Source organism: Telmatherina bonti, assembly GCF_933228915.1.
Source record: "Telmatherina bonti genome assembly, chromosome: 9".
Taxonomy (NCBI): domain Eukaryota; kingdom Metazoa; phylum Chordata; class Actinopteri; order Atheriniformes; family Telmatherinidae; genus Telmatherina; species Telmatherina bonti.
In genome coordinates this window covers 20291079-20318822 of record NC_136627.1, presented here as the reverse complement: position 1 = coordinate 20318822, position 27744 = coordinate 20291079, and the positions used below count along the sequence as shown (strand labels likewise).

The window sequence follows — 27744 nt, the reverse complement described above, 5'->3', positions numbered from 1 at the left end:
CTGTCAGAGGAAGCAAAAAGCAGGTGAAGAGGATGAGTGCTTGAAAACAAAGTTAATCAACATGAACCTCTGACAGGCATTCAATTTTGGGAGTGTGCGCTGGAAACAGGAGAGTTCAGAGCTGATATTTAGATTCTTGGCATTATTCTTTCAAAACCTGAGGAACAAAATTAAAAATGATGATATAGAGATGGGGCTGCACGGTGGTGCAGTGGTTAGCACTGTGGCCTCACAGCAAGAAGGTCACTGGTTCAATCCTTGGCTGGTTTGGTCAGTAGCCTTTCTGTGTGGAGTTTGCATGTTCTCCCCGTGTATGCATGGGTTCTCTCCGGGTACTCCGGCTTCCTCCCACCATCCAAACACATGCATGATAGGTTAATTTGTCACTCTAAATTGCCCCAAGGAATGAGTGTGAGCATGCATGGTTGTTCGTCTCTCTGTGTGGCCTTGCGATGGACTGGCGAGCTGTCCAGGGTGTACCCTGCCTGTCACCCAAAGCCAGCTGGGATAGGCTCCAGCTTCCCCACAACCCTGAATTGGAATAAGCGGTTTGGAAAATGAATGAATGAATGATATAGAGATGCGTATGAAGTTTTTTTCTTTAGACAGTTTGAAGCTGATTTTCTCTTTCTGCTTAGAAGATTTATTTTTCTTCTCAGGTATTTCCAAAGCAGCTTGTATTATTCCTTGCGTGATGTTGAGCAGTCGTGGGACCAGGATTTTTTATTATTATTATTATTTTTATTATTATTATTGTTGTTGTTATTATTATTATTATTATTATTATTATTATTATTATTATTATTATTAATAATAATAATAATAATAATAATAATAATAATAATAATGGAATGTCATAGATGTCACTGTGTCATCAAACAAGTCCGGAATGCAGAGTTTTAGGATCAGAAAGTTGCTTATTGCGTATTTAAAGTCTATATTGAGTCTATATTTACTGCACCAAAGACACTCTAGTCACTGTGACTGTGTTTTTGTGAATAAACAGCAACAAATCTGTCTTGTCAGGCAGATACTTACGGTGTGGTAACTGCACTTTGTCTTTGGATGTCCATCTTTACTTTCATATAGGTTACTGTCTGTAAAGCTCTACACCATTATGTGGGAGTAGAGTGGTGTGCCTCAAAAGAGGTTGATATTCATTTAATTCAAATTAATAAAAAATAAATAAATAAATAACAATTAGAGTAAAAAAAAAATATATTTTAAAAAAATGTCAAAAGACAATCCTGTTTAGGGAAGACATTGTTCTATTTTGTGTTGTTTGCCTTTGCAAATGTTATTTTGTCCCACAAAGAAATACTGCTCCTGAGCTGTTTTATGGACCTCAGTTGCAGTCCAGGCATTTTTTCCTTTTACTTTATAGCCTCAAGTGATGTAATGCCTTTCTAGTGACTAGTTGTACATGCATCATATAATGAATAACCAGCTGCCTTGTACTCAGACACTTTTGACATCTTTGGGTCAAGCATCTCTACATGCGTGACAGAACCATTTAAGACCCATGCATAGCTCTTCTATATAGTACAGTCCATTTGTTCCCTCAGGGCCAGTATACCCAACTGTCAGAAGAAAGAGAGAGACAAAGTCGTTCTGTAAAAAAGCGTAAACAGGATCTAAAAGGCACTGATAAAGGGAGACACAGTTATTTTTATATCATGTCTGTTAACATGTTTGTTCTTGTTGTGTTATATGTGTTTATTACTCACATACATATTTACAAGCAGTATTTCTGCGTGTCCATGTATACAGAACAATTCTTTCATTGATTTTTCTACATATGTCTAAAATACCTTGAAGATACAGTTTTTCTAAACAAGTTTAAGGATGGGCCCAAACATTTGTCTGGTTCTGTAGCTGAGCTAAAGCATATTTAAAAGAAACAAAAACATTTTTATTAAATTGTAATCACAAAAGGCTTTTAGAAACAAAATTAACTTTGACAAATATTTTTTTTCATAACAAACACAACAGATTTTAGTTTTACTGAGAAAAATATATTAGAAATGTTGCACACATGCTATATACAGAGGTTATATCATTACTGGTATATTTTTAAATCATATTAGCAAATGTGTTCTTACATGCAAACAGCAGTCGGATCCATCTCTCAACAAAACTGAAGTTAATTTTTTCACTTCTGATTTCCTCTAAAGCTGTGATTTTCTGACAGAAAACAGACGTCTGCTCTAAAGAGTAACAGTAAGCAGTGACTGAAGTAAACAGCAACGTGGATCATAAACCAAAGTGATGAACTGAAGGAGACTAGCTGAGTAGAATCACAGACTCAGTGATTTCCTCAGCCAAATTAGTGGTTCAGCATTGCTGCTGCCTCAACAGAAGCAGTCGTGTCTGTCAAAGTAATTAGCATTGCTACCCAACAATGTTTTGCCTATGGCGGATGAAGACCGGACTGTTATAGAGAAGAAACAAGAAGTAGCTAAACTGGAATGAACGGTTAAACAAAACTAAAACCATAACAGCAGGCCAACTTCTGGTTCATCCCCTCACTGATTCTCCTTAAAGACAAGCCCAAAATGTTTTAGCAACGTTAAGTAGATGTGTGATAATATTGTCCAGTTCTTTCATCAACATGATAAATATGACTCTGTTTTTCTTACTGGCATTTCACATGTCTTGAAAGAATAAACACACATCATTTTCACATTTCTTAGCAAATGAGTGCATCCCTTATAAACTAGCAAACTGCCTTGCATTAGGAGGATGAGGGGTCATGAATTAAGTTAGTGAATCTTGTTATTGTGGTTTCTTGTGTGAGGCATTTGTTTGTTTTCTTTCATTTTGTTAACAACCTAGTTTGTTAGGTTGAAGCAACAAATCTAGCCACATTTAACCACCATTGTTGAGTCTTAAAGTACCCCATAGTTCTATACACATGATGGGCCTACATTTCTATTTGCAACTGAGTTAAAAGTGTTTTATTGTGTAGTACAATTATTTTTCAAAGCTTTTGAAACCACCCGTTGCATTTGGCCATCAAGTGACGGAGTTTACCACACATGCTAATATAATCTTTTATAATCATTTTTATTCACTGTCATTAACATCAATTATACCGTGATCTTGAAGAATCCTTGTGAAAAAGTTCTGGTCAAATAGCCTGATTGTTCTAAACTGTTACTCTGGCGCAAACGCAAGTTGGTAACCGTGGCAACAGAAACTCAGAACATACTGTCTATCTTTCATTACTTTCTTGCTTGATACAAATTACTTTGGACAATATATAAGAACGATTTAGGATACACTTACTTGCTTGATATACATTTAATAATCAGAGTGAAGGGTGGGAAATAGTTCTTGCCATAAAAATGATTTAGGAAACTACTATTTATGTGATACAAAAATGGCAATTTGTATCACGTAACATAAAGTTACGCAATCCTCCTACTTTCCTCCACTGATTAGGCCTTATGTAACCTCAGAGGTTGTTGATTGTTTCTAAGCAACAACCTTCACTACTCCATAAGATAAAGCATGTAGCTTGAAACAGCATTAACCTTTTTCCAAGAGGCATGAAAAGCCTTAGTATTTTTACAAAAACACATGATCTTGATGAAAAACAGAGATAACAGATTTCTACCACAGTACAAACAACAGATGTTTCCTTCAGAAGAATGTTGAAAGAAAACATACTTCTATTTTCTGCATGATATACTACTCACTCTTTGATGTGTCTAAAATTATTATCTGGCCACCATCTTCCCAAAATGTCATTAGTGTTAAGAATCTGCAAGAGCAAGATCTATATGGATCAGTCTCCTGTATCTTGAAATTAAAAAAAGATGCAAACTACAAATGGATGTTGCAGTTTATTGTGATATATTTCAATTTGAATTATCTTTACTTTTTGAAAGATTTTCAGGTTGGACAATATATCCATCATCTAATCTTCCAGTTCTATAATGAAATGAAATTAAATGAAATGAAATGAAATGAAAAATACTTTATTAATCCCCAAAGGAAAATTCAATATTGTAGTATATAATAATAATTAATTTGAGGAGGTCTTGTTCCGGAGGTTAATGGCTGCTGGCAGGAATGATCTTCCGTATCTTTCAGTCTTACAGCGTACCTGAAGAAGCCTCTCACTGAACACACTTTGTTGTTTCATCACTGTGCTGTGGAGAGGGTGTGAAGAATCCTCCATCATCTTCATCAGCTTGTGCAGCATTCTTCTTTGGACAATCAGCTCCAGCGGCTCCAGAGTTACTCCAAGCACAGAACCAGCTTTCTTGATCAGTTTGTTGATTCTTTTCAAGTCTCTGGTTCTGATGCTACGACCCCAGCAGATGGCTGCAAAGCTGACTAACCACAACAGACTTGTGTCTGTACCGGGCTTTAAAACGGTCCATGCAGACCACAGTAGACAACACAGCGGAAAGCTAAAGGGTGGTGGAATTGCAGTGCTGGTTAACCAGCGTTGGTGTCATCCTGGACATGTTACTGTCAAGAAGATATGCACAAGGGACATTGAACTGTTAGCTGTGAGATTCCGAGGGATATGTGGTGTGGAATGAAGAAGATCGCTGGTTTCAAGTTAAAGGGGGACCAGACTGATGGAGGTCTGGACAGAGCTAATGAGCTGAACATATTCTTCACTAGGTTCAGTTCACCCCCTACCTCCAGCCCAACAGATCACACAGTCTCCATAAGCACACTGCTTTTCTGTCACACCTCTAATCTGTCACCCTGCAGCTCAGTCATGGACCTGAACACATCTTTATCTCTCTCCACATCAGGACATCCTGAGACCTCCACCTTGTTTGTCTCCTGCAATCAGGTTAAGAAACAACTTGAGAAACTGAACCAGAACAAGTCTGCAGGTCCAGATGATGTCAGTCCCAGAGTTCTCAAGACCTGCTTGAAACAACTATGTCTGATTCACCAGCACCTTTTCAACACCAGTCTGTGACAAAATTGAGTCCCAGTGCTGTGGAAAACATCCTGCCTTGTTCCAGTGACTAAAAAAACACAACCAACTGAACCAAGTGACTACAGACCAGTTGCCCTAACATCTCACATTATGAAAGTCCTGGAGAGACTCTTACTGCCTCACCTCAGCAAGCAAGTAAACACCTTTCAGAACCCATTACAGTTTGCATATTGTAAAGAACTTGTGTTTGAAGATGCCATGTTATACACTACTCAAAATAATAAAGGGAACACTTAAACAACACAATGTAACTCCGAGTCAACCACACTTCTGTCAAATCAAACTCGCCACTTATGAAGCAACACTGATTTACAATCAATTTCACATCCTGTTGTGTAAATGGAATCGACAACAGGTGGAAATTATAGGCAATCGACATACCCAGCAAAGGAGTGGTTCTGCAGGTGGTGACCACAGACCACTTTTCATTGCCGATGCTTTCTGGCTGATGCTTTGGTCACTTTTGAATGCTGGTGGTGCTTTCACTCTAGTGGTAGCATGAAATGGAGTCTACAACCTACACAAGTGGCTCAGGTAGTGCAGCTCATCCAGGATGGCACATCAATGCGAGCTGTGGCAAGAAGGTTTGCCGTGTCTGTCAGCATAGTGTCCAGGGCATGGAGGCGCTACCAGGAGACAGGCCAGTACATCAGGAGACGTGAAGGAGGCCGTGGGAGGGCAACAATGCAGCAGCAGGACCACTACCTCCTTCTTTGTGCAAGGAAAGAACAAAGTATTTAATAAAAATATTTCATTCATTCAAATCTACAACATGTTACTTTAGTGCTCCCTTTATTTTTTTGAGCAGTGTACCTGCTCCAGAGGGCACACTCTCATCTGGACAATTCAGTCAGCACTCTGAGGGCCATTTTCTTTGATTTCTCAAGTGCTTTTAATACCATTAAGTTTGCTTTGTTATGTGAGAAGCTCCATAAAATCCAGGCGGATACCTCCACAACAACCTGGATCTATGACTACCTCACAAACAGACCACAGTTTGTGAGAATGAAAGGTTGTGTGTCTGAGATAGAGGTCAGCAGCACTGGTGCACCACAAGGAACTGTGCTCTCACCATGCCTCTTTACACTGGAAAAAATTTTAAGCTTATCCCAGATTGCACCTGAGAGCTGCGCTGGTGTAGTGGTTAAAGGAAGGGGCTCTCGTTCACGTTCATAATCTTACGTTAGGTAAGATTATGAAGGCTCCCTGGTTTAATTCCCAGCTTCGAGCTCTAAAACAGGCATCAAGGCGTTTGGAAAACAGATGGCGTTCATCAGGACTAGAGGAGTCTCACTTAACCTGGAAAGAAAGTTTAAGCGTATACAAAAAAGCCTTACGTATGACAAGAACAGCTTATTATTCATCATTGATAGAGGAAAACAAAAACAACCCTCGGTTTCTTTTCAGCACTGTAGCTAGGCTTACTAGGAGCCGGAGCGCTGTGGAGCCATGTATTCCTTTCTCACTTAGCTGTGATGATTTCATGTATTTTTTCAGGAATAAAATTGACACTATTAGAGATCAAATTCACAATACTCTTCCTTCTACCTATAATGTTGAGCCTGTTGTGGTCTCCGAAGCATCCTTAGAACCAGGATCTGACTTGTGTCTAAATAGTTTCTGTCCTGTCCAACCCTCTGAATTAACTAAAATAATAGCTTCATCTAAACCATCCACCTGTATCTTAGACCCTCTCCCAACGAGCCTCTTTAAGGACATTTTCCCTTTAATTAATACATCACTACTAAATCTTATCAATATGTCTTTAGTGACAGGATATGTACCACAATCATTTAAAACTGCTGTAATCAAGCCTTTACTTAAAAAGCAATCTCTGGATCCAGAGGTGATAGCAAATTATAGACCTATATCTAACCTCCCGTTTATGTCCAAAATTCTGGAGAAAATAGTTTCAGCTCAGCTACATGCCCACCTGAGCAGAAATAATTTATGCGAGGAGTTTCAGTCAGGATTTAGAGCTCATCATAGTACTGAGACAGCATTGGTGAAAGTTACTAATGACCTTCTTATGGCCTCAGACAAAGGACTTGTGTCCGTACTTATCTTGCTTGATCTTAGTGCTGCATTTGATACAGTCGATCATAACATTCTGTTACAAAGACTAGAACAGGTGATTGGAATTACAGGTACAGCGTTAAGCTGGTTTAAATCATATTTATCTGATAGACTTCAGTTTGTTCATGTAAATGACAAGTCCTCCTCCCAAACTACAGTAAGTCATGGAGTTCCTCAAGGTTCTGTACTTGGACCAATACTCTTCACACTATATATGCTCCCTTTAGGCAAAATTATTAGACAGCATGGAATAAACTTTCATTGTTATGCAGATGATACTCAACTATACTTATCCTTTAAACCAGATGAAACAAATCAGCCCAATAGGCTACAAAATTGTCTCATAGACATAAAGACTTGGATGTCTAGAAATTTTCTCCTCTTAAACTCAGATAAGACTGAAGTAATTCTCGTTGGATCTGAAAAACTCAGAGCTAAATTTTCCCGTTTTGTAATGAACCTGGATGGCATTACTTTAGCTTCCAGTGCTACAGTGAGAAACCTTGGAGTAATATTTGACCCTGACCTGTCCTTTGGCCCACATATTAAGCAGGTTACTAAAACAGCCTTCCTTCATTTACGTAATATAGCCAAAATTAGGGACATTCTGTCTCGGAGTGATGCAGAAAAACTGGTTCACGCTTTTGTTACTTCGAGACTAGATTACTGTAACTCTCTATTACTGGGCTGTCCTAAATATGCCCTGAAAAGCCTTCAGCTGATCCAGAATTCTGCAGCCAGAGTCCTGACCAGAACCAGCATGAGAGATCATATTTCTCCAGTTTTAGCCTCTCTTCATTGGCTGCCTGTTGAATCTAGAATAGAATTTAAAATCCTTCTCCTTACATATAAAGCCCTCCACAACCAGGCACCACTATATATCAAAGACCTCATTGTTCCTTATATACCAAGTAGAGTACTTCGTTCGCAGACTGCAGGCTTACTTGTGGTTCCTAGAGTCTCAAAGAGCCGAGCAGGAGGCAGAGCCTTTGGTTATCAGGCCCCTCTCTTATGGAATAAGCTCCCAGTTAGTGTTAGGGAAGCAGACACCCTCCCCACCTTTAAGACTAGGCTGAAGACTTATCTTTTTGATAAGTCCTATAGCTAGGGATGGTTAGCATCCCTTAGTTATGCTGCTATAGGTTTAGACTGCTGAGGGACATTTCCTGATACACTGAGCTTCTTTCTTTTTCTCTTTATCTCTTTCTTTTACCCCCCCATAACAGTGTTGCATCATTAACATGTATGTCTCCTGTCTCAGCAGGTCTCCCTGGCCGGGAGTAGCAGTTCCTGTTGTCTGTTGTCTTTCTGTCCTCTTCCCCCCACACAGCAGAGGCAGATGGCTGCCTGTCCTGAGCCGGGTTCTGCCGGAGGTTTCCTTCCTGTTAAAAGGGAGTTTTTTCCTTCCCACTGTTGCCAGTGTGATTGCTCAGGATGGGAGATTGAGTTGGACCCAACTCAATCTGTTGGTTTCCTTATATAGGCTGTTATGAATTGGCCTTCATTATGTTTTCCCCTCTGTCTGTAAAGCGTCTTGAGATGGCATTGCCGTGATTTGACGCTATATAAATAAAGTTGAATTGAATTGAATTGAATTACATCAAAATAAATACAAAAATAGATACAGCAAATAATAATTAATTTATTCACAAAAGGATACATTGCAGTACACATTACTGGAGCCAAATTACCAACTTGTAGGAGTGTAGCAGTTAGAAGAGATGTGTAAACAGCTTTCCTGTTGGCATGGTTACTCATCACACATACAAAATCCTGGAATAGCAGAATTTCCTTAAGCTGTGGGATACTCAATTCAGCATGGATGTTTAAAAACAGTCAATGGTTTTATAAAAGAAAATGCTTTGAAAGAAATCTCTGGAAAACACAAATTAAGACACAGACACATTGCAACAGACTGCTAGGAGACTTATAGAACATAAGAACAACAAAAAGTGACTATAATGAGAAATCTGCCTTCTACAAGCATAACTAACAACATTTACAATAGATAGCTAGTGTAAAACCATATTTTACTTCTTTAGCTAGGGATGGTTAGGATCCCTTAGTTATGCTGCTATAGGTTAAGACTGCTGAGGGAAATTTCCTGATACACTGAGTGTCCCCCCCCCACCCAATAACAGTGTTGCATCATTAAAATGTATGTCTCCTGTCTCAGCAGGTCTCCTTGGCCGGGAGTAGCAGTTCCTGTTGTCTGTTGTCCTTCTGTCCTCTTCGCCCTACACAGCAGAGGCAGATGGCTGCCTGTCCTTGAGTTGGGTTCTGCCGGAAGTTTCCTTCCTGTTAAAAAAGAGTTTTTTCCTTCCCACTGTTGCCAGTGTGCTAGCTCAGGATACAGTTCTTCAAAAATTGAGTCATGAAAATAAATGTTCCTTTGAAACAAGAGCAGCTACAGCCAACATTTAGCAGAGACACTATACTTATTTGTGCTAATGGGAAGTTGCTTCTCTAAAAATGAAAAGTAAAAAAAAAAAAAAAAAAAAAAAAAAAAAAATCGTATATGATATCAAGCTCTCACTACATCCATTTTAACACAAGTTCTTCATATAAAGATTTATCACACTTAACTCAAAACATACAGACACAATCTTTTTGTGAATTAATACCTTAAAGACTTTTGCTTATGGTTTATCATTTATATGTCAAAATCAAAGAATGACCTCACTGGCAATTGGTCCATTTTGTGCACCAGTACACAGGTACACATTGGTATACAAGTCACAGGTTCAAATCCAGCCTCTAACAATCTGTTGATTGCTGCTTCTGTGGCCATGTGGAGCACTGCAAGTTTCTCTATCCGAATTTTTTGCTTCAGCTGTGTGCTTAAAAGAGCAAAGGCTGTGAGCTTATCAATCAAATAACAGTGTGTATTTAGCAAAATCTGTTTGTGCCAAAGTTTGACTAATAATGTTTGAAGTTATTAAATACAGAAACTTAGAAAATCAGTTCAATATTGAATTTTTGCTTAATCTTCATGCAACAATCCAAGTTGAATAGTTCAATAAATGGGCATTCACAGTTGCTATTATTTCAATAATACCTGTTTATAGTGAGATCCTGTTTTTTAAAAAATATCTTGTGCCGCCAAAGTATGGCATGCTACTGTTCCTGCACCGTTCATGTCACTTCAGTCTTTCAGATCTTAAACCCTGCAGCTCCTTCAGGAGACGTGTGCAATGACTTGTCATTTCAAATTTTTCTAGTTTGAGATATTTAACATTTTGTAAAAATAATCTCAGCCTTGTGATTGGATGAAAGTCCTTTGAACCAAATACGGATTGGACGTTCAAAAATTTCAGCTCGGTGATTGGTCGGTTTTCACACGCAGGGGCTTTTCCTCCCATGATGGTTTTTTCATCTCATGTTCTTTCAGACTCCATTGTCTGAGACATTCACTAAGTGCTTCGTCCCTTGGTGCCCTCTTCCTGATGTATTCACGTTTCATCTTGGATAGTGGCCTTGATGCTCACTTGTCCCCGGCCCCTTTCTGGGTATCTGATCACTGGCAGGGCATAGCTGTTAAATGCATGGATCTTGTTCTTGCTATTGAGCTGACTTCTCAGTACTTGCCTCACTCATTGAAGGCATTTAGCTGTGCCAGCTTTCCTTGTGGCTTCTTCATGGTTGCCATTTGCCTGTGGTATGCCCAGGTACTTGTAGCTTTCCTCCACATCTGTTATCTTGTCCGTAGGATTACCTTCCCTCTGTTATCTGCCCACATTTCTCCAGTCCGAATGACATTCTGACGTCCCTGCTGGTGTGGATGAGTGAGTCGATGTCCTGCTCGCTCTCAGTGTATAGCTTGATGTCATCCATGTACAGGCGGCCCTATTCCTGAGTTGTATCCATAGCCAGTCTTGATTAGTTGGCTGAGGGCATTCAGGCCTATACAAAACAGCAGGGACAAGGCATCTCCTTGATGTATGAAATGAAATGAATGAAAAATACTTCATTAATCCCCAAAGGAAAATTCAATGTAGTATATAATTTGAGATCTTGTTCCAGAGGCTGCTGGCAGGAATGATCTGTATCTTTCAGTCTTTCATCAGAACTGAAGAAGCCTCTCACTGAACACACTGTTTCATCACTGTGTTGTGGAGAGGGTGTGAAGAATGCTCAATCTTCAGCTTGTGCAGCATTCTTTGGACAATCAGCTCCAGAGTTACACCAAGCACAGAAGCAGGTTTCTTGATCAGTTTGATTCTCTTCAAGTCTCTGGTTCTGATGCTACAACCCCAGCAGATGGCTGCAAAGTTGACTGCACTCTCCACAGACTTGTTGAAGATATGCAACATCTTGGTGCAGACGTAAAACAATCTCAGCTTCCTTAAGTACAGTCTGCTCTGACCTTTGTAGATGTATTCAGTGTTGTATTTCCTGTCCAGGTTGTTGTCCAGCTGAACTCCAAGATACTTGTATTCCTCCACCACCTCTCCCAGGATGGAAACAGTGCTTTGTTTATTCTTGATCCTCCTGAAGTCACGGTTTTGCTGGTATTTAATATGAGATGATTGTCACTGCACCATTTAAAAAAAAAAACCAGTTCTGTCCTCTGCTTCTTGTCCATCCCTTATACACCCCACAATATGCCATATAATATACAATGTATGCCACATTTGATGGAGACTTGTGCAATTGGCTTCCAGGATAGTCTGCCACAGCTTGCAACAAAGGTCCTTATGCTGTTGATCTTGTACAGCTTGACATTAAATGATCCATTGTGGGACACTGGAACCAATGACCTGATACATGTTAAAAATCTCCTTGGGGGGGGAAATTTGTATGCAGGATCAGTTTATGTAGTAAACTGCAATTCTTCACCCTCATGGATCTGCATGTCTAACTGAAAAGTCACTGAGTGTCAGTGATGAGCAGCGAGTTCCCTGTGCTGCTCAGCAGCAACATCTGTTTTCCTACCTAAAACAGATGAAGAAATCAGGAAGCATGCAGGGCCAAAATGTTAGTTAACTGGATTTTATTCTTCAAATCCTTCATTTGCATCACATTTGAGGGACTCCAACAGGGGAGGAGTCGTCGGCCGTGGCGTTGCCAACAGGGGAGGAGTCGTCGGCCGTGGCGTTGCCAACAGGGGAGGAGTCGTCGGCCGTGGCGTTGCCAACAGGGGAGGAGTCGTCGGCCGTGGCGTTGCCAACAGGGGAGGAGTCGTCGGCCGTGGCGTTGCCAACAGGGGAGGAGTCGTCGGCCGTGGCGTTGCCAACAGGGGAGGAGTCGTCGGCCGTGGCGTTGCCAACAGGGGAGGAGTCGTCGGCCGTGGCGTTGCCAACAGGGGAGGAGTCGTCGGCCGTGGCGTTGCCAACAGGGGAGGAGTCGTCGGCCGTGGCGTTGCCAACAGGGGAGGAGTCGTCGGCCGTGGCGTTGCCAACAGGGGAGGAGTCGTCGGCCGTGGCGTTGCCAACAGGGGAGGAGTCGTCGGCCGTGGCGTTGCCAACAGGGGAGGAGTCGTCGGCCGTGGCGTTGCCAACAGGGGAGGAGTCGTCGGCCGTGGCGTTGCCAACAGGGGAGGAGTCGTCGGCCGTGGCGTTGCCAACAGGGGAGGAGTCGTCGGCCGTGGCGTTGCCAACAGGGGAGGAGTCGTCGGCCGTGGCGTTGCCAACAGGGGAGGAGTCGTCGGCCGTGGCGTTGCCAACAGGGGAGGAGTCGTCGGCCGTGGCGTTGCCAACAGGGGAGGAGTCGTCGGCCGTGGCGTTGCCAACAGGGGAGGAGTCGTCGGCCGTGGCGTTGCCAACAGGGGAGGAGTCGTCGGCCGTGGCGTTGCCAACAGGGGAGGAGTCGTCGGCCGTGGCGTTGCCAACAGGGGAGGAGTCGTCGGCCGTGGCGTTGCCAACAGGGGAGGAGTCGTCGGCCGTGGCGTTGCCAACAGGGGAGGAGTCGTCGGCCGTGGCGTTGCCAACAGGGGAGGAGTCGTCGGCCGTGGCGTTGCCAACAGGGGAGGAGTCGTCGGCCGTGGCGTTGCCAACAGGGGAGGAGTCGTCGGCCGTGGCGTTGCCAACAGGGGAGGAGTCGTCGGCCGTGGCGTTGCCAACAGGGGAGGAGTCGTCGGCCGTGGCGTTGCCAACAGGGGAGGAGTCGTCGGCCGTGGCGTTGCCAACAGGGGAGGAGTCGTCGGCCGTGGCGTTGCCAACAGGGGAGGAGTCGTCGGCCGTGGCGTTGCCAACAGGGGAGGAGTCGTCGGCCGTGGCGTTGCCAACAGGGGAGGAGTCGTCGGCCGTGGCGTTGCCAACAGGGGAGGAGTCGTCGGCCGTGGCGTTGCCAACAGGGGAGGAGTCGTCGGCCGTGGCGTTGCCAACAGGGGAGGAGTCGTCGGCCGTGGCGTTGCCAACAGGGGAGGAGTCGTCGGCCGTGGCGTTGCCAACAGGGGAGGAGTCGTCGGCCGTGGCGTTGCCAACAGGGGAGGAGTCGTCGGCCGTGGCGTTGCCAACAGGGGAGGAGTCGTCGGCCGTGGCGTTGCCAACAGGGGAGGAGTCGTCGGCCGTGGCGTTGCCAACAGGGGAGGAGTCGTCGGCCGTGGCGTTGCCAACAGGGGAGGAGTCGTCGGCCGTGGCGTTGCCAACAGGGGAGGAGTCGTCGGCCGTGGCGTTGCCAACAGGGGAGGAGTCGTCGGCCGTGGCGTTGCCAACAGGGGAGGAGTCGTCGGCCGTGGCGTTGCCAACAGGGGAGGAGTCGTCGGCCGTGGCGTTGCCAACAGGGGAGGAGTCGTCGGCCGTGGCGTTGCCAACAGGGGAGGAGTCGTCGGCCGTGGCGTTGCCAACAGGGGAGGAGTCGTCGGCCGTGGCGTTGCCAACAGGGGAGGAGTCGTCGGCCGTGGCGTTGCCAACAGGGGAGGAGTCGTCGGCCGTGGCGTTGCCAACAGGGGAGGAGTCGTCGGCCGTGGCGTTGCCAACAGGGGAGGAGTCGTCGGCCGTGGCGTTGCCAACAGGGGAGGAGTCGTCGGCCGTGGCGTTGCCAACAGGGGAGGAGTCGTCGGCCGTGGCGTTGCCAACAGGGGAGGAGTCGTCGGCCGTGGCGTTGCCAACAGGGGAGGAGTCGTCGGCCGTGGCGTTGCCAACAGGGGAGGAGTCGTCGGCCAGCTTCAATGCTACATTTTGGCCATTTGACCCATATCCAAGTGCAATCTCAGCTTCCACTTCATTGGTTTCCAAGTGCACTGAAAGAAAGTCAAAGTTTCTGTGACAACTGTTTGTCCAGTCCATTGTGGATCTCAACCAGGAGATAGGCTGCTTACCCCTACCGGGATCCTTCCACATGGAATTCAATGACTGGAGGAGTGAAATGGTCTTCTTGAGAGAAATCTCATTTCGAGAAAGAGCTGTAAAACAAGAGACAGGAAGTTAATCTACATAAGGTTTGTTTTATCTTCATAGTCTGCATCTAATTTACTCCATTTGTTTGACCACCTGTCATTAGTGACCCCATAAGCATTGCAATGCCAGTGAATCTTTGGCAAGCCTTTGACTACTTGTCAACAAACAAAGGAAAAAAAAAATTGCCAACAATATACCAAACCTTGGCCAAGCTGACTGGTCAGGACACACATAAGCAGAACCCGAACAACCCCCATTGTTCCACTCTCCAGTTAAAGGTGCAAAAGCTCAACAGAAGTTTAAATACATCTCAGGCGTCAGGTGGCACAGCTGATGCTCATCAGCTTTAATCTTTTCCAAACAGGTGATCACTTCCTCTAATGATCATACTAATCAGCGTGCTACTTTTTAGATTTGCTTTTCACACTGCTTGTATTAGATTAGATACCATTTTAGATATGAAATAAAATTAATGAAATGATAAAAGATTTTTATTGATAATCAGTTCAATTAAGAATAAGGAGGGCAGCTGTGAGAAATTTACTTGGCCAGTCCTGAGAAAACTGAAAAACGAGACATTTTTTTCTGTTTTCCAGGTCTGGGAAACCACTTTATTTGGAAGCAGAAAGTGTGTATTTTTACATAAGGGTCATAACAATTCTCCTATTTCTTTCTTTTTGTCAAGTGTCATTTTCCTTTTTTTTAAACCCTCCCTGTTTCCTTCTGGATCAGTCACAGTATGTTTTGTGCTACAATCTTCACCCTCTCATCCCTTCTTAACACTTTCACCAGCTTATCAGCACATATAGGTCACCTAATATACCTTTAGGGGAGTCTGGCCTTATGTATATAAGTGTGATGGGCAGACCACTGGCCACACATCTAAAGGCGGTAACTGCAAGAAGCACCAACACATTTTTAGGATCAGCTTAGGCACTGGGGAGCAGGAGTGTGCACAGGAGGGAAGTCAGTGAACAGGAAGTGCTGTGGGCCCTTATGAAGACCTCATTTTCAGAAGATTAGTTTAATTTAGTTTCTTTAAATGTTTGTTATAACTATTTTTTCCACTTTTGAGTAGTTTGGGGTTTGCCCTATAGGCATTCACAGTATTGAGATCCTGTTTTTTAAAAATAGAAATTTCATTTTTCTTCCAGAAGAGCAACTGTGAAATGAATGCCATTTTGTGCTGAATGATTGAAAAGCAATAGCATTACCATTTGGAGAAGCAGCACAACTATCCAACTTGACTTATCAAGGTACTGCATCATGATTCAACTCAACTTCAACTCAATTCAACTTTATTTATATAGCGTCAAATCACGGCAATGCCATCTCAAGACGCTTTACAGACAGAGGGGAAAACATAATGAAGGCCAATTCATAACAGCCTATATAAGGAAACCAACAGATTGAGTTGGGTCCAACTCAATCTCCCATCCTGAGCAAGCACACTGGCAACAGTGGGAAGGAAAAAACTCCCTTTTAACAGGAAGGAAACCTCCGGCAGAACCCGGCTCAGGACAGGCAGCCATCTGCCTCTGCTGTGTGGGGGGAAGAGGACAGAAAGACAACAGACAACAGGAACTGCTACTCCCGGCCAGGGAGACCTGCTGAGACAGGAGACATACATGTTAATGATGCAACACTGTTATGGGGGGGTAAAAGAAAGAGATAAAGAGAAAAAGAAAGAAGCTCAGTGTATCAGGAAATGTCCCTCAGCAGTCTAAACCTATAGCAGCATAACTAAGGGATGCTAACCATCCCTAGCTATAGGACTTATCAAAAAGATAAGTCTTCAGCCTAGTCTTAAAGGTGGGGAGGGTGTCTGCTTCCCTAACACTAACTGGGAGCTTATTCCATAAGAGAGGGGCCTGATAACCAAAGGCTCTGCCTCCTGCTCGGCTCTTTGAGACTCTAGGAACCACAAGTAAGCCTGCAGTCTGCGAACGAAGTACTCTACTTGGTATATAAGGAACAATGAGGTCTTTGATATATAGTGGTGCCTGGTTGTGGAGGGCTTTATATGTAAGGAGAAGGATTTTAAATTCTATTCTAGATTCAACAGGCAGCCAATGAAGAGAGGCTAAAACTGGAGAAATATGATCTCTCATGCTGGTTCTGGTCAGGACTCTGGCTGCAGAATTCTGAATCAGCTGAAGGCTTTTCAGGGCATATTTAGGACAGCCCAGTAATAGAGAGTTACAGTAATCTAGTCTCGAAGTAACAAAAGCGTGAACCAGTTTTTCTGCATCACTCCGAGACAGAATGTCCCTAATTTTGGCTATATTACGTAAATGAAGGAAGGCTGTTTTAGTAACCTGCTTAATATGTGGGCCAAAGGACAGGTCAGGGTCAAATATTACTCCAAGGTTTCTCACTGTAGCACTGGAAGCTAAAGTAATGCCATCCAGGTTCATTACAAAACGGGAAAATTTAGCTCTGAGTTTTTCAGATCCAACGAGAATTACTTCAGTCTTATCTGAGTTTAAGAGGAGAAAATTTCTAGACATCCAAGTCTTTATGTCTATGAGACAATTTTGTAGCCTATTGGGCTGATTTGTTTCATCTGGTTTAAAGGATAAGTATAGTTGAGTATCATCTGCATAACAATGAAAGTTTATTCCATGCTGTCTAATAATTTTGCCTAAAGGGAGCATATATAGTGTGAAGAGTATTGGTCCAAGTACAGAACCTTGAGGAACTCCATGACTTACTGTAGTTTGGGAGGAGGACTTGTCATTTACATGAACAAACTGAAGTCTATCAGATAAATATGATTTAAACCAGCTTAACGCTGTACCTGTAATTCCAATCACCTGTTCTAGTCTTTGTAACAGAATGTTATGATCGACTGTATCAAATGCAGCACTAAGATCAAGCAAGATAAGTACGGACACAAGTCCTTTGTCTGAGGCCATAAGAAGGTCATTAGTAACTTTCACCAATGCTGTCTCAGTACTATGATGAGCTCTAAATCCTGACTGAAACTCCTCGCATAAATTATTTCTGCTCAGGTGGGCATGTAGCTGAGCTGAAACTATTTTCTCCAGAATTTTGGACATAAACGGGAGGTTAGATATAGGTCTATAATTTGCTATCACCTCTGGATCCAGAGATTGCTTTTTAAGTAAAGGCTTGATTACAGCAGTTTTAAATGATTGTGGTACATATCCTGTCACTAAAGACATATTGATAAGATTTAGTAGTGATGTATTAATTAAAGGGAAAATGTCCTTAAAGAGGCTCGTTGGGAGAGGGTCTAAGATACAGGTGGATGGTTTAGATGAAGCTATTATTTTAGTTAATTCAGAGGGTTGGACAGGACAGAAACTATTTAGACACAAGTCAGATCCTGGTTCTAAGGATGCTTCGGAGACCACAACAGGCTCAACATTATAGGTAGAAGGAAGAGTATTGTGAATTTGATCTCTAATAGTGTCAATTTTATTCCTGAAAAAATACATGAAATCATCACAGCTAAGTGAGAAAGGAATACATGGCTCCACAGCGCTCCGGCTCCTAGTAAGCCTAGCTACAGTGCTGAAAAGAAACCGAGGGTTGTTTTTGTTTTCCTCTATCAATGATGAATAATAAGCTGTTCTTGCCATACGTAAGGCTTTTTTGTATACGCTTAAACTTTCTTTCCAGGTTAAGTGAGACTCCTCTAGTCCTGATGAACGCCATCTGTTTTCCAAACGCCTTGATGCCTGTTTTAGAGCTCGAAGCTGGGAATTAAACCAGGGAGCCTTCATAATCTTACCTAATTTCTTCTTCTTTAGGGGAGCAACATTATCCAAGGTTGTATGCATTGAAGCTGTTATAGTATCAGCATGTTAATCAATCTGAGCAGGAGTAAGGCTTAAAGGGGGACTCTCAGTCATGCTAACACATCGTAGATGTGAAAAAATTTATTCAATTGATTGTTTAAATTTTGTAATATTATTGTCTGATAAACATCTACTATAGTAGAATTTATTTTTGGTCAGTGAGTAATCAAATAAAGTGAATTCAAAGGTTAACAAGAAGTGATCGGACAAGACAGGGTTTTGAGGAAATACTTTGAGCTTATCAGTCTCAATACCATATGTTAGAACAAGATCAAGAGTGTGACCATGAGAGTGAGTGGCTCCATTGACATTTTGTGAAAACCCAATTGAGTTTAGAATAGAGCTAAAGGAAATGTTTAAACTATCATTTTCAACGTCAACATGAATATTAAAATCACCTAGTACAATGACCTTATCAGTAGTCAGCACTAACTCAGACAAGAGATCAGAGAATTCGGTCAGAAACTCGGAGTAAGGTCCAGGTGGGCGATACACTAATGCTAAAAGGAGCGGTTTCTCTGAATTCCATTTTGGATGAGATAAATTTAATGTCAGGAATTCAAAGGATTTATAGTTAGTTTTGTGCTTAGGATTAATTAAAAATTCTGACTTAAAAATAGCTGCAACACCTCCTCCTCTGCCTGTAGTTCTAGGAATGTGAAAGTTTAAATAGTTAGCTGGCGTAGCTTCATTAATACTAACATAATCCTCTTGCTGTAACCTCTTACTGCCAAGACTGTGGAGGAAAATTTTACATATTTTGTGTACTTTCCGCTCATAGCAAAATTGTGTAAGTCCGTTATGTTTCCATGGTTTGAATTAAAGGGGAGCTAAGGGGAGCTTGGCTTCCTTGAAAAGCAAATTTTTCTTAAAAATATTCAGCTGATACTCTAAAATAGGCCATTCTCAGGATATATTTAATTTTTCCACCAGGTCTTGATGTTTCTGAACACTACATATGTACCAATACAATCTCTTTTTTTAAGCCAAGTACAAGTACTTATACATGAGAACATGCCAATACTGAGTACCAGTGGGAGTACTTAGGGTACCATTAGGGTTCACTGGTAAGGTGGTTGAACCAGAATGTGAGATCCAACCACTAAGTAACCATTTTCCAAATGTTAGAAGGAAAGGATGATTTTTAGTGGATTTGGTTCACTGCTGGAATAAAAACAAACTCTTTAATGACAAAAACAGAGAGAGATAATGCCAAATTTAGACTTGTTTTTCTTTTTTACATAATATGAATAATAACTTTGTTCCTTGTTTTGTTGCCACCTTTAGCAGAATGTATTTGGCAGTAACCGTATTTTCTAAACGACAACCATGCATATTTCAACCTCCTCTTAAAATGTTGGCCAGTCATTTTTTTTAAGGTTTTCTAAAAACACAGGAAACTCAGACAGATATCTGGAAGAAATCAATCTTTTGTGTTTTGAGAAAATTTTAAATAAATAACTTAGGCCATTATTTTAAGAAGGTGACAATATGTGAGTGCATATGATTTGTGAAGCCCCGGTTCACAAACCAAAACCAGGTTCCCCTGAAAGCCCCAGTGGAATTACAATACACAGCCATGACTGACATTTTGATATAGTGGTTTGAACTCATTTCAACATCAGTAATGCAGCTGTGTCATGAGTCATATGAGACTTCACATCACATTTCAATCAGAAACACAATGACTTACATCGAGCATGGAAGTCAAAGTTAAATGATGGAGCAGAAAGTTAGTAAACCATGTGGGCAGAAATTAGAGAAATATTTCTAGTTAGAATTTCTCACGTTTTAATTAAACAAATCTAATTTTTGTTTTCTAACATTAAGACATTTAAGACTTAACACAATACTGTGTCTCATTACAAAAAATCTGTATTCGCAACAAAGAACTGTGAAACATTGTATCTGATAGTATTGTAATAGTATTGTAGTAATGGATACATTGCAGGTTGTGGTTTTTAATGTTGTCAGTAGACAGAGCAAATTTGAGCTACTTCACAGTTGGATTTATCATTTACTTGGTAAGCTGTTGTTTGATCAGGCTTAGTTTAAGTATTTCAGTGCTTGTTCCAAAAAAAATAAAAAGACTGCTGATCAAAAAACAACGTAGCAAAGGACAACATAGAAGCATATAATGTGGGATGAGAGACAGTGAACATAACACAGTGGTTGGACATTTCCACATGCAGTTATCTCTGTGTTGGCCTGAACTCAGTTCAGCTGAAAGCTGAAAAAAGCTGAATTAAGCTCATTCACGAATTCAACTAAACACCAAAGTTTACAGGCATGTGGCTTGCATTCCAGGGTGTTTTTAAGAGCAACATCAGCCTATCACTATAATCAACTCATATTCTCAGGCATTCGGTTTCCTTTAACAGAGCCACATGTTTAAAGGATATGACAAGGTAGATCAAAATGATGGCCTCAATATCATTTTATACATAATTTAATATCATTGTACACATAATTTATGACCAGCACATAAGCTTGTGTATAATGTCGATCACAGTCAGATAATGTATAGTCTAAAACATGACTGGTTATGTAATGGCCTAAATAGTTAATCTAATTAGGCTACAGTACATGCCTAAAGGGAAAAACCAGAAAGAACAGAATCAAGAAGTGCCATTTTCCTGTCTTCTATGCTTCTGAAACTCATAAGTCATATTACTCTTAATAATTATATGTAAGCATGAATTAAATGGTTCATTGTTGAACTCCCCCACCCTCAACACTTGCTGATGAACAGGATTTACATTAAATATTTATTTTTAATTTGTGACAAGATTGTCTGATAAAAAAAAAAAAAAAAGAGGTTTAAGGGTATAATAATAACACTGAATATATACTAAACATGTGAAAAGCTGACTTTTTAAGAAACTTTATTAAAATAGCGAGGATAGATTAGTAAAATTTGGTAAATAGAAAAGGATGTGCAAGAAAGGATTGACACGTTTCCACACACTAGATGGCGGTATCCATTTTCCACGTTACTGTTCTATGGACAACCCGTAGATTAACCATAATCAAGAAGATTTAGAAACGTTTGTGTCATATTAAACCAGAAAACCAATGCATGTTTGACTGTGTTCTGTGGTTTTGGGATTACATTGACCGGTAGGTGGCAGTAATACGCCCCAGTCGAGGCTAGTCTGCCAAACCCAAAGATAAACAAGAAGAAGAGTTCACTTCCGTCTAAATTTATGAATGACTATTTCCCTTTGCAGCTTGCTAACAAGTTTAATTCCATCTGATTAATAGAGTTTGATATTTTACCGGCTTCTGTTTTCATAAAGCCGCTTTCAAATGGATTTTACTGCATCTCAAAGTGGATTCAGACAGCGTAAGTTACGTACGTACACTCATAAATGAAATGGGTAAATTCGCCGGGTGCATGTTCTGCTAAGCTTTCTGGAAAGCACCGTACATTGTAATACGCGGCTAGAAGTCGTATATTCAGAGGTTAATGACTACGAAATCAAATTAATAGAACTTGAAATACTCACACACCGTCAAATTCATGTTCACTAGTATGTAGTTAGAAGTCCATATCTTCACCACAGTTAGTAAACATCGGCTTAGTATGTTAACAGTGCTATTAATCTAATTTATCCGAGGGTGAACTCCCGACTTATCTGGGTAATTTGTTTTTCTCAAAATATTTATTGTTTTGGGTTTTTTCCCAATTTGATGTGCTTGTAAACAGCTCCAGTCAAAACGTTGTGTTATAATAAAACAGATTTCCTCTATACCATACGTCGCGTAGACATGCTAGCTAAAAAAAAATACAAACATGTTACCTTTTCATGACACTCTTATATTAAAGACTGATGTTTTGTGACTTAAGATAGAGGTTCTAAATAGAAACATTGCTTTTTTGGTTTGAAAGAAGTGAGTGACTTGGTATGTCTGTAGATAAACTTAAAAATGAAATTATCTCTGGAGCTGCTTTAAATATGTGTGGCGTACCTGTTGATTTTGCTGGTATAATACCAAATTCCGTGATCAATGGGATTTAATGACCTCATTAGGAATATCTGCAACTGTAGATTTATTATTATTATTATTATTATTATTATTATTATTATTATTATTATTATTATTATTATTGTTGTTGTTGTTGTATTTTTACAGTTGTTTCCAAGCCCATAGTAGTACTGTAGTACTAACACAATGTTTTCAGACTAAAACTAGTACCCCATTGTTCTATGCAATTATCTGACAAAATGATATGAAAAACTGACAACTAATAACTGACAACACTTCTGTGACCAAAGCTATCAAAATTTGTGATAAGCAGATATTAATATTGTTAAAGTTGTTTTGACTAATGGGTGCTGTTATACGAGCTTGAGTAAGATGTTATGATAACACCTTTAGGGTTAGACTTTTCTTTTGCACAGAGCTGACAAATCGTGAACAAATTAATATTTGTTTCTGCAAAACAGCCTGTTAACATTGTGCCAACTTGCCATTTTTCAAAGCATTTTCAGACTGTAGTTTTATAAAAATGCTTCATTTTCCCTTCAACTGTAGAATTACATTACAAAATTGCCTTTCAGGTTATTGAAGAGGACATTTGTGCAAGAATGTTTTTCTATACTTATATGTACTATGATCTCACAGTGAGAGAGAAACTGAAGAATATATGAAAAGTTTTTTACACTGACTGAATCATAGCAGTGAGACTTATCTCAGTCAACAACTCAACTGTATTCTTTAGCATGTAAATTTGAATGATAAAGGTGGTTCAGTTAAATGGTGTGCTTGAGCTTTTTCTATATTTCAACTAAACCATCATGTAACTGCTTCAAGATGTTAAATAGCTTGATGAATGAGCCTCTGTGCTTACATGTTTTCTTTAGTGGTAATTGATCATAGTACTTCATCAGAAATTTTAGAAGCTGAAAAAGTAGATAATTTTTAATTTGCATGTAAACTTCATTTACAAAAATGCTTGCTTCTTTTTTTATTCTTCCTTAATGATGGCTTTTGGCTTGCCTTACTAATTCTGCTTTGAAATTGTAAAAGCAACTGCAGAAGTATAGATCGACTTTGGTGTCTGCTATATCTCCTTCCATGATGTCTTTCTATTTCTACTCAGAGCCTAATATGCGTCTGAGGAACAGTTCTGTGGATGGATCAGATGGCAGCCAGCTGTTTGAGGATACGAGTGGAATTGGACCTGGATCACAGGGAGGCTACAGGTGAGAGCTATCCCTAGCCATGGTTGAAACTAGACTGAAAAATAAATTAATTACCAATTAATTAACCAAATTGCTGACTCAAGCCTATTTTTCCTTTCATGTTGGCAGGAACCAGCTTTCCGGCCCTCAAGTAGCAGCATTTTCTGGTCAATCCAGCCTGTCAGACCCCATGTCCAATCTGGCTATGGCATATGGCAGCTCACTGGCATCCCAGGGAAGAGAAATGATGGACAAGAATGTAAATCTTTAGCAATTGTTTGTTTGTCTTTTTTATCCTGCTGTTATATGTGAGATCTCATAGGAAAAGCAGGCTGAACTGGAAAGAATATGCAACATTGAATAATACTTTTATGTCTCTGTGATTGTTTGCTTTAGTTGGATCGGTTCATCCCAATTTCTAAGCTGAAATACTACTTTGCTGTGGACACGGTGTACGTTGGGAAGAAGCTTGGCCTCCTGGTTTTTCCTTACATGCACGAGGTATGTTTACCTCTATCTGTCAGGCAAAAATGTTTCTATAAGGCATGTCAAGTAGTTTTTTTTATGAATACTTTGGGTTGAGGAAAAAAATAATTCACTGATACCAACCCCAAAAAAGTATTTATACTTTGCATGATTTTATATTAATACCAGACTTATTTTCTTACCCTTCAGACATGCCATTCTGCTAATTTTACTTTGATTCTAAATTATTTTTATGTCTGACATTAAAAAAAATAAAATATTCAGTCCTACAACTTGGGCAATACAGATCTTTTTAAGTATGTAATTATATTGTAGAATTGGGAGGTGAGCTACCAGCAGGACACACCTGTGGCTCCACGCTTCGATGTGAATGCTCCTGATCTTTACATCCCTACCATGGGCTTCATCACATACATCCTGGTGGCTGGACTGGCCCTTGGCACCCAAAACAGGTACTTGTAAATCCATGTTTATGTCAAGGTGATGCAGTTTTGCAAAAAAAAGGCCAATAATTTCCTAATAATTTGTAAAAGAAAAATAAAAAAAAAGACTAATTAGCATGTAGTGTGGATAACAAGGTTTTTGTACTGCAGCTTAAATATTGTTCCTCTCTTGTATGTCACTTTGGTGGAAGATTTTCTTAAATCAGTCATTAAATGTTTTGAGTGTCAAGCCCCAAAATACGCAGGCTGCTGATCTATTACAGGTCACCCCCCCCCCCCGCCATATGAGCATCACATTGCTAAATATCCATGTAAATGCCATTAACATTTGTAGCTGTAACTACTGGTGTTAAGGGATCAGTGTTTTGAAGTGTTGCCAAGTATGGGACTACTTTGCATGTAACTTGAAGCTGTAACATACTTTTAATGTGTGTTTTGGGTGATTGGTATCAAAATAACTTTTCACTAATATTTAGTCTGGGGTTTGTTTTATTAAAATAATTTAAACTTATCTGGTTTTTACTAAAAATGTTAAACGTAACAGAAATGTGCGTGTCATATATTTACACCAGTTGTAGCTGAAACCACTAACATCCCTGTTTTTTTTTTATTCATCATTTGGAAAATCTTCAAAGAAGAAACAGAATCAGGAAGGATTCATTGGTGGATTGATACAGCGTTGTAGTACATTGTGTAAAAAGAAAGCACTGATTGCAGGAAAGTATAGTCAGTATTAGTGTATATAAATCTGTGTAACGTGTGTTATTTTGTGTCCTCCGCAGGTTTTCTCCAGAGCTGCTGGGAGTGCAAGCCAGCTCGGCGTTGGTGTGGTTGATCATGGAAGTCCTGGCGGTCCTGCTGTCCCTTTACCTTGTCACTGTAAATACAGATCTCACCACCATAGACCTCCTTGCTTTTGCTGGATACAAGTATGTTGGGTATGTGAATGTCAGTCAGTGTGAGGACCACCCCCACTTCCTTTCTTTTTCTAATTCTGCAGATGCCATCCTTAATATAATACCGTGTCTCTTTTGTCTTTTTCCCCAGGATGATTGTAGGCATGGTAGCAGGACTTTTGTTTGGTAGGCCTGCATATTATCTTTCTCTACTGTGGTGCTGTGCAGCCATCTTTGTCTTTATGGTGAGTACGAGCATTTATTTACTCTCGTGAGATTCTGTGTCTTTTGTTATGTAGTCTTTATTTACACAGTTTGCATAGCATTTCCCTGGACTCACCTTCCTTATTTCTTATGTCATCTTCACCTAATTGATATCTGACCTCATATACAAAGCTGACAAAATGCATGTGCAAGGAGCAACAAAACCTGACAGTGCTTCACAAACATAATTTGACCAAACTGGGTTGTTTGCTTGGTTGAGGTCTCGAGAAATTCATTGAAAGTCCAACAAATCAGCTTTTGCATTCACACATTTAATGATCTGGTCACATTTTTAATATTTACACCAAAAAAAGAAAGTATTTGTTCTAACAAAATAAACAGTATGAATGTTGAAGATTGTTCTTTTAAAAAATGTTTAATGCAAATGAACACATGTAATACATGTGTATTGACTCTGAAAAAGCAAGCGTTGATGTATGTGAAGGTTTAAAGTGTCCATAACTCATGCAGTTAAGTGACTTTGTTTTGACAAAGTCAAAACAAAGAAAGGAATAAAGTAGCTGGGTGACACCACGCATACACTAAATGCTGACTAAAGCACACATTAACTGGCGTCTCCTCAGATCCGCACCCTGCGTCTGAAGTTGTTATCGGAGGCGGCCGCTGAGGGAAGGCTGGTTAGAGGAGCCAGAAACCAACTCAGAATGTACCTCACCATGTCCATAGCAGCAGCACAGCCCATCTTCATGTACTGGCTGACCTATCATCTCGTCAGATAAAAGCCGCAGCGCAGAGGTGCACATCCACTTTTATGATGATAAATTTGGTGTCACAATGCCGTCTCATCCTTTATCTTACACACATATCAAAGAAGCTGAACTTGTGAGGAAATAGAACAACATAATGATAGGATTACAAGACTCACGGAGCAGAACAGAACACGCCACAAGACGAGTAAGATGTGAGGCATCACAGCCTTTCCTTACACAGCACAGTCAGGCTATTAGAGTTGCCTTTTTGTTTATTTGTATGTACTTTCTTTAAAGTTTGTAGCAAGAACAAATGGCTTTGTGCTCTTTATGTCTATACTCTGTAATTATTTGTTAATTGTTTTTTAGGAATATTTTTTTATGTTTGTGGACAGCAAAAGTGTTTTTGAAGATGTTTCTTTGGACTGATTATCATCAGTGATAATTCTGACCCAACAGAAAGCACACAAACCATCCATTTAAGATATATACATATACATGTATAAGGAAAAAACTCAAATTCAGGTTAAAATTAGATCAGCAGTCTCTACCTGACTTTTTGCCTGGTGGGATTTTTTCTGTTGGTTGTTTGAGAAATGATCAGCATCGTGGAAACGTATTTCTGTCAGACAGAATCTGGGAGCGAGGTTTATGTAACAGGTGTGAGTATAAGACAGTCTTTTTAAATGTGCATCTTTTGTATGTGATATGTTACATGTGTGAGCTTTGCTATCCGACACCTCGTGAACAGATTAACAGAGAGGAGCAGTGACGTTGCAATGCAGACCTCATGAGCCTAGGTAAAGTTTTGATGTTCTTATAAAAGTAACTTTATTATTTACCGTTTCTGACATTGAAATAAAGAAGGTATACAGAAGGGAAAATGTGATGGATTTTCTGCAGAAACTTTCTTCTCTGAAAACTTGAAATACTGTAATTTAATGTCTTCATTGTCTCTTTCAGTTTGTAATTTTCTGCTATTCTCAAACAGTCTCTTTTTTTGTGTGCAAATGTTAAGATTTATTTTCACTGAAATTTCATAATGTCTTAAATTATTTCGGCAAAATAAACTATAAATAAAATCCAGTTTTACATTTTAATTAATTAAGAAGCTTAAAAGCTGATGTCTACTAACTGAACGTGTTTTGTAAGGAATCATTTAGATAGGAACTTTTCCAGGACTAACTCAGTGTGCATGTAGCAGGTAAATTTCAGCACTACAACATTAATCATGAGTTGATCTCAGCCTGGATGTTAAAGTTACCTGATAGCACAAATAAAGCTGATGAAAACAAGCCACTGAAATGTGACTATTGAATAAAACATGACTGATGAAACTGGGAGATGTTTAGTGTTTTTGTGCTTGAGATTTGCTCATAGTTATCCAGGATAAAGTTGTTGTTTTATGTCAAACGTTTGCAGCTAATTATCCACAGGCACAAAATAGACTTGATTATCCACATATGAAGAAGCCAAGTCCATATTGTCCAACAATGCAGAGTAAAAATAAACTTTAAACAGAAAAAAAATGTTTAGCAGAA

General features: G+C 40.4%; 1 protein-coding gene across 2 annotated transcripts; it reads left to right on the top strand.

The window, feature by feature from the left end:
- The first annotated feature begins 21421 nt into the window (after nt 1-21421).
- yif1b (Yip1 interacting factor homolog B) lies at nt 21422-27494 on the top strand. 2 transcript variants are annotated; one of them, XM_079246814.1, is made up of 8 exons: nt 21422-21561; nt 23323-23425; nt 23534-23663; nt 23801-23905; nt 24206-24342; nt 25116-25271; nt 25381-25474; nt 26078-27494. In XM_079246814.1, exons 1-8 carry the CDS (start codon nt 21525-21527, stop codon nt 26231-26233), a joined length of 918 nt encoding a protein of 305 aa, XP_079102940.1. In that variant the 5' UTR covers nt 21422-21524; the 3' UTR covers nt 26234-27494. The 2 variants fall into 2 exon arrangements, with proteins under 2 accessions (XP_079102940.1, XP_079102939.1); XM_079246813.1 differs by having other exon boundaries at nt 21422-21570.
- The last annotated feature ends 250 nt before the right edge of the window (nt 27495-27744 follow it).

What these genes read in the sequence shown, in the direction of transcription:
- yif1b (XM_079246813.1), top strand. Translation starts at nt 21,525, where the DNA reads ATGGATTTTACTGCATCTCAAAGTGGATTCAGACAGCGTAAGTTAC. An exon ending in GAGAAATGATGGACAAGAAT is followed by an intron (nt 23,664 to 23,800) that starts GTAAATCTTTAG and finishes TGTTTGCTTTAG; the next exon opens with TTGGATCGGTTCATCCCAAT. An exon ending in TTTTTCCTTACATGCACGAG is followed by an intron (nt 23,906 to 24,205) that starts GTATGTTTACCT and finishes ATTATATTGTAG; the next exon opens with AATTGGGAGGTGAGCTACCA.